Here is a 7,684-nt window from a genome sequence, read left to right on the forward strand (position 1 = left end):
TTTTGAAAAGAGCAATCAAAAAGATATGATTGAAAATTATTTTGAAAAAAATTTGAAAAAAAATCAATTTTTTTGAAATTAGAATTTTGACTTGACTAAAAAAATATGATTTTGAAAATCTTTGATTAAATTAATGCAAAATTTTGAAAATTATGAGTAAAAAAGGAAAGGATATTTTTTTGATTTTTGAATTTTAATGAGGAAAGAGAAAAACAACAAAATGACACCAAACTTAGAAATTTTGAATCAATATAGAGAAAACAAACAAGAAAACTTTGAATGTCAAGATGAACACCAAGAACAAATTTTCAAAAAAATTTTAAGTAAATAAAAGCACAAAAGACACCAAACTTAAAATATGAAACTAGACTCAAATAAAAGACTCTAAACCAACAAAAATAAAATATTCCTAATCTAAGCAACAAGATAAGCCGTCAGTTGTCCAAACTCGAACAATCCCCGGCAACGGCGCCAAAAACTTGGTGCACGAAATCACAATCACACTTTTGTAATTCCGCACAACTAACCAGCAAGTGCACTGGGTCGTCCAAGTAATACCTTACGTGAGTAAGGGTCGATCCCACAGAGATTGTCAGCTTGAAGCAAACTATGGTTATCTCGTAACTCTTAGTCAGGATATCAATAACTCTGAGATTTAATTGTAAAAAGTATAAGAACATGAAATAAATACTTGTTTTGCAGTAATGGAGAACAGGTTGAGGTTTTGGAGATGCTCCATCTTCTGAATCTCTGGTTTCCTACTGTCTTCTTCTTCAAGCACGCAAGGCTCCTTCCATGGCAAGCTGTATGTTGGGTTTCATCGTTGTCAATGGCTACCTCCCGTCCTCTCAGTAAAAATGTTCAACGCGCTCTGTCACAGCACGGCTAATCATCTGTCGGTTCTCGATCATGTCGGAATAGAATCCAGTGATTCTTTTGCGTCTGTCACTAACGCCCAACACTCGTGAGTTTGAAGCTCATCACAGTCATTCAATCCTTGAATCCTACTCAGAATACCACAGACAAGGTTTAGACCTTCCGGATTCTCAAGAATGGCCGCCAATGGATTCTAGCTTATACCACGAGGATTCTGATTAAGGAATCCAAGAGATACACACTCAATCGAAGGTAGAACGGAGGTGGTTGTCAGGCACACGTTCATAGGTAAGAATGGTGATGAGTGTCACGGATCATCACATTCATCAAGTTGAAGAACAAGTGGTATCTTGGAATAGAACAAGCATGATTGAATGGGAAAAACAGTAGTAATTGCATTAACCCATCAAGACACAGCAGAGCTCCTCACCCCCAACCATGGGGTTTAGAGACTCATGCCGTAGATGATACAAAATGAAACATGTAATGTGTCATGAGGTAAAGATACAATAGCAAAAAGGTCTTATTTATAGAGAACTAGTAGCCTAGGGTTTACAGAAATGAGTAAATGACGTAAATATCCACTTCTGGGCCCACTTGATGTGTGCTTGGGCTGAGCATTGAAGCATTTTCGTGTAGAGACTTCTCTTGGAGTTAAACGCCAGCTTTTGTGCCAGTTTGGGCGTTTAACTCCCACTTTTGTGCCAGTTCTGGCGTTTAACGCTGGGAATTCTGATGCTGACTTTGAACACCGGTTTGGGCCATCAAATCTTGGGAAAAGTATGGACTATTATATATTGCTAGAAAGCCCTGGATGTCTACTTTCCAACACAATTGAGAGCGCGCCAATTGGGCTTTTGTAGCTTCATAAAATCCACTTCGAGTGCAGGGAGGTCAGAATCCAACAGCATCTGCAGTCCTTTTTCAGCCTCTGAATCAGATTTTTGCTCAGGTCCCTCAATTTCAGCCAGAAGTTACCTGAAATCATAGAAAAACACACAAACTCATAGTGAAGTCCAGAAAAGTGAATTTTAAATAAAAACTACTAAAAATATAACAAAAACTAATTAAAACATACTAAAAACATACTAAAAACAATGCCAAAAACCGTATAAATTATCCGCTCATCACCTGCCTTCCTCCTTACTCCATAGAAATTCTCTTTGTAACGAAATCAACTTTTCTGCCACTGCCTTCAGCATCTTATACAAGCTCAAGTAGTACACCGGCAAGCTATTCAACATGAATTTAATAAGGATTAACTTACCCGCTTTATTGAGCACTTTTGCCTTCCACAAGCTAAGCTTCTCCTCGACTTTATCAATAATCGGCTTCCAAGTGTTGACCCGCCTTGGATTCGCTCCTAAAGAAATGCCAAGATATCTGACTAGAAGGTTGGCCTCGTTACATCCCAATAAGTTTCACATATTGTAAGTCCACGACTGTTCACAATTGATTGGGATCAAACTAGACTTATTAAAGTTGATACTTAACCACGACATCAACTCAAAGCATCTTAGCAATCTGGCATAGTTTCTGATGGTCTCCTCCTTTGGTGGACAGAACAAAATAGTGCCATCAGCAAACTGGAGATGTGACAATTCTATATTATTCTTGCCAACCAGCAAAGGCGAAATACGTCTGTTTCTAACTGTCTCCCCTACCATCCTATGCAAAACATCAACAACAAGAACAAACAAAAATGGGGACAGTGGATCACCTTGTCTCAAACCCCTCTCCATCTTAAATGGTTTAGTTGGCGAACCATTTATCAAAATCGACATATAGGATGTACCAACACACTCCTTCACCCATCGTCTCCACCTCCAACTAAATCCCATCTTTTGTAACACAATATCCACGAAAACTCTATTTTACCCAATCATACGCCTTCTGGAAGTCTAATTTAATGATCGCCACTTTTTTCTTCCTCATCTTCAACCATTGCACTATTTCGCATGCAATAAGTGCCCCATCATGTATTTTCCGATCATTCACAAATGCACTCTAAGTCTTCCCTACTAGACCTGGTATCACTGATCTCATCCTTCGGACCATCACTTTAGAGATTACTTTATATACGCAACCTACCATGCGAATCGGACGGAGGTCTTTAATCTCCTTGGCCACAACGAACTTAGGTGCTAGGGCCACCCACGTAATGTTCGAATCAGAAGGCAACCTTGATGACCGAAAAAATTCCAGCACAGTTGACGTAAACTCTGCACCAATATCATCCCAGCATTTTTTAATGAAATTTATGTTATACCTATCACTTCCTGACACTTTAGATGATTCACAATCCCAAGCTGCCTCTCTAACCTCTTCCATTGTCAGCATTCTCTCCAATGCTACAGGCTCTTCTTCATCAATTCGATTTACCAATCCATCCCTAAACCCCACAATCGGCGATCTCTCCTGATGATACAAATCCTTATAAAACACTCTGATTTCAATCTTGATCCGAACTTGATTTCTTATCAACCTTCCATTAATTATCAATGCATCAATTCTGTTATTCCTCTGTCTTGCCGACGCCAAGTTATGAAAATACCTAGTGTTTTTATCCATATCCTTTGTATGCCTGGATCAAGACATTTGCTTCTAGTGTACTTCTTTTCTCACATACCACCGCTTGCAACAACTTACCAGAGCCTTCCTTCTAGCCTCTACTGTACCATCATAAATGCCATTGCCAGCCATATCATCTATCTTCTAGCGAGCGTTTATATCACTAAGGTTTTTCCTTTTTGTTTTTTGAAGGAATGAATGAAAGCAATGAAAGGAACGAAAGAGAGGACAGAGACTAGTAACGCGTTCTTCTTTTGGACCAGTAATGCATTAGGCAAACCAATCGATTACCGGTCCGGTCCAACCGACCGATTTCTGGCCAGTTCAATGATTTCTCTTTGATTCTGTCATGAGCAGTTTTTAGTGATGGATTGAACTGCTTACCGTGCCAATTTTTGGTTGGACCGATTCAACTGACAGATCCGATTTGATTTTTAGAACTATAGTTAATATTTTATTTTTATACTATTAAAATTTATAATTTAAGATTTAAAATTTAAAATTTAGTATAAAAAAATATTTTTATTGGCTAAATATTAATAAAAAATAATAAATTTTATTGATTTTCAAACTCAAATATCATTAATTCCTTAATTCATTGTAGAATAACTTTGATTTCTACATAGACGGACAGATTTATGTTCTCTATACTCTTTGTATGACATTGATAGTGGTATGCCGCATAATACAATCATCTATCCTATACAAGTGGATGAGAATATATATTCATTCATGCTCGGGTTAGGATACAGTCACTTCCAACGAAAAAAGTGCTGAAAGCAAGAATGGATTACCAACAATTGCTAATAGCTTAATGTATTAAGCACTAACATTAGGCGTAGTTGATTCACTTTCCCAGCTATCAGTAACAGTTATTGGCGAAGAAGGTGGCTTCACATTCTTCAACAACACAATTTGGTCCCATTCTGGTGAAATTGAAGGTTGTGGTTGTTGAGAATTTACATTACTGACACCATGACCAGCATCTACTACTTCTAAATGCTCTGGTTCATGCTTCCCACTCTCAATTCTCTCCAGCATTTCCAACACTTTCTCCATTGAAGGTCTCAAGTCCTTGTCCTGTTGCAAACACTGAAAAGCTAATTCCGCAACCGAAACAACCATCCTCTTAACCTCATTGTCCGAATCAAAACCCAGACAAGGGTCAACAAGCTCAACAAGTGAACCTTCTTGAATCTTCTTTATGGCGAGATTAGACAAATTAATCTCATCCTTGTCTCTGTTCATATCAACAGCCGGCTGAGACGATATTAACTCGATCAGCACGACTCCAAAACTATACACATCACTCTTGCTCGTAAGCTGATAACATTGGTAATACTCCGGATCAACATATCCCGGAGTTCCTTGTGGCGCCGTAGAGACATGTGTAACATCATTGGGGAATAGTCTTGAAAGGCCAAAGTCTGCAACTTTAACGCAATAACTGTAATCAAGAAGAATGTTGTTGGTTTTTACGTCGCGGTGAATGATGTCAGTAGCATGGAGATAAGCTAAAGCACTAGCAGTTTCTACAGCAATTTTCATTCTTGTGGACCAAGGTAGTAAGCCAGGCTTTGCTGATTCACCATGAAGATGAGAAGCAACAGTTCCGTTGGGAATATATTCATATACAAGCAGTAGTTCGCGGCTCGTGCGTGAAGTGCAGCCATAGAGGGACACAAGATTCTTGTGGCGCAAACGTGTGAGGATCTGCACTTCGTTCATGAACTGCTCAACTCGTCTGTAGTTGTGCTCGTATAAGCGTTTCACGGCAACTTCTCGTCCGTCATGGAGTTTCCCTGAATGTTATGAGCTAAGCATAAACTAGACAAGGGAAGACCAATTGAATTGAATATTCAACCATGCTATGTGTATATTAAAAATCAGCAGCCAAATCAGTTATCTGTTGAAGTACAAAATATATATTAAAGATAAATAAAACAATATATGTATTTATATACAAATACATGATGGTTGATTTGGTTGCTGATTTTTGAGGTGCACATAACATTTTTGTTGAACATTTTTCAACTAATAAGTTCAGGTTCGAGTTGCCTACCATAGTAGACGGTCCCGAATCCTCCATCTCCAACTTGTTTATTAAGGTCGAAGCGGCTTGTTGCTTCTTCAAGCTCCTTGTAGGAGAAAAGGGGAATTCCAAAGTACACGCTTCCGCCTTCTACGTCTGGATTTGAGGAGTGATCAGCATAAGTGTTTCTTGTCTGGAATTCACGTGAGAAACTACGTCTTCGTTTGAAGAACAGAAGGAGCAATCCAATGATTAAGATGCTTGGGAGTATGATACCTAATGCTGTGGAAGGGAATCAAAAGAAACTATCAATAGAGGTTATAAGATTCTATTGAAATTTATTTGGTCTGAGATATATTTGGTCTGAGATATTTGCAGATGTTATATTAACGAATAGTTTAGTTAAATACAGAAATATCATATCACTCAAAGAAGCTATGATAAAGGATATAATTAGAGTAAACATAGTACTCTCTGGACACTCTCTTATACGTCTTTTATTAGAATTGTAAATTAGACCTTCTAATTTAGAAAAGATATTTGTTTTTAATTAGGATCGTAAATTACCCATAGAATGGGTATATCTCACGCTAATATGTTATAATTTTTAAAAATGTTATTTGTACATTAAAATCAGCCACTATTTATTTTTGTATAAATATATATGTAATTTAATTTATTTTTAAGGTGTATTTTATATCAGTCACTGATTTTTGTAGTTGATTTTGATATACACCTAATATAGTTATATAATTTTATAGTACTTTCCTATGAAGTGCAATAGTGCATGATTGCATGACATTGACAAAAAGTAAATACATATTTATAGATCTTTCAAGCTTTTTCATATTTTTGGAAGAGGGATTGAGAATACGCGTGAGAGGAGAAGGGTTCTTCCATTTTTTACATGCTTAAGGAATATGAAATCAGAATCAGATTTTGATGGCAGACAGTGAAAATAACAATTATTGTGCAGAAAGTACACATTACCTATGCCAACTTTCCGAGCCTTGCTCAATCTTTTTTTCTCTGCAGCACAAATTCAAAGACACAATTAATAAAGATTCATCAATATTCAAATGTATGAAGATAATAAAGTTCTATAAAACAAGAAAGAAAAAAACTCAAGTTGTAGAATTGTAGCACAAGTAAGATTCAGAAGGGAACAAAAAGAACTTGTGTTTAAAACAACGAAAGCAACTACAACTAGAACTCATGTAATACCATTGGCACAGTAAAATTTCCCTTCACTGTTAAATTGACACTGCCCTCTTCTAAGGTAGTGACAATTTACACATTCATCAGACAATTGTACCACAGTTAATAAATTAGCAGATAAAAACGTAAATGGATCTCGCGAATCCGGGAAGTCTTTGATTGGAAGGTTGATTGGTATGCATGCTGTCGAAGAACTCATAGGACTATGACCGATGGAAGGTCCATAATATAGATCATAATCATCGGCAGAGCACCCTGAGTAATTAGAAATTCCTTTCTGGAGTTCTACATGGACCATATGCTTGTTGCACTTCAGTAGAGTTGTGTTGTGTTTGATATGAAAATGAGCAAAATGAAAGCTGAAAGGAAGACTATAATTGTGGCTGAAGGCTTCAGAATTTTTGCTTTCCAGAAGATTGTAGAGATCGTTGTCTCTTATGTACATCGAGGTAGTCGTGCCATCCGGATCCTTATTTACATTCATAACTTCGAAGAATTTCCCATTGTTCTGTAGCTGGATCTGTTTAGGTTTGGAATTAGAATCACAATTGTGTATTGTCAATATGCCACATTGCTCATATCCTGTTTTGGTGAAAGGGAATCTGAGTTTGCCAAGATATCCACAATCAAATGAAGGTGAACAAGGTTCGGCTACTAAGCGAAGAGTGAGTTGAGAAAAGAATAGGAAGACAAATTCATGAACTAGAGCCATCTTGAATACCCAAATTTATGAGAAGCAGCAGCATATGGAATCAAGCAGCATGATTTGTCCTTTTCCTGTTACAGCTTCTCCTTCTGCATAAATATAACTAATAACAAACCAACTTAGATTGATCGAATAGTTAGCTCACTTAATCGCCTAAGTAAATATCAAGAGTTCGAATCCTATCTTGTGCATGGAGTAACTTATTGGCCAACAACAAACTCTTAAATAGAACTTAGATTCATGATCAATTCTTGGCCTGTCAGGCTGGAGGATTCTTGAGA

The 7,684-nt window shown here is 37.2% G+C and overlaps 1 protein-coding gene across 4 annotated transcripts in view; it reads right to left on the minus strand.

The window, feature by feature from the left end:
• The window catches only part of LOC107643858 (LEAF RUST 10 DISEASE-RESISTANCE LOCUS RECEPTOR-LIKE PROTEIN KINASE-like 1.2), a 28,778-nt gene continuing 25,109 nt past the window's right edge, over positions 4,016 to 7,684 (minus strand). For 2 of the 4 annotated variants that reach the window (XM_016347608.2, XM_021124289.1), the window contains exons 2-5: positions 6,704 to 7,506; positions 6,470 to 6,508; positions 5,510 to 5,761; positions 4,016 to 5,249 (exon numbers count right to left, since the gene is read on the minus strand). In XM_016347608.2, the coding sequence (XP_016203094.1) occupies positions 4,267 to 5,249; positions 5,510 to 5,761; positions 6,470 to 6,508; positions 6,704 to 7,409 (1,980 nt within the window). In that variant the 5' untranslated portion in view covers positions 7,410 to 7,506 and the 3' untranslated portion in view covers positions 4,016 to 4,266. The remainder of the gene's footprint in view (positions 5,250 to 5,509; positions 5,762 to 6,469; positions 6,509 to 6,703; positions 7,507 to 7,684) is intronic. The other 2 variants (XM_016347607.2, XM_021124288.1) reach the window with 1 other exon arrangement.

Source organism: Arachis ipaensis, chromosome B05, assembly GCF_000816755.2.
Source record: "Arachis ipaensis cultivar K30076 chromosome B05, Araip1.1, whole genome shotgun sequence".
NCBI lineage: Eukaryota > Viridiplantae > Streptophyta > Magnoliopsida > Fabales > Fabaceae > Arachis > Arachis ipaensis.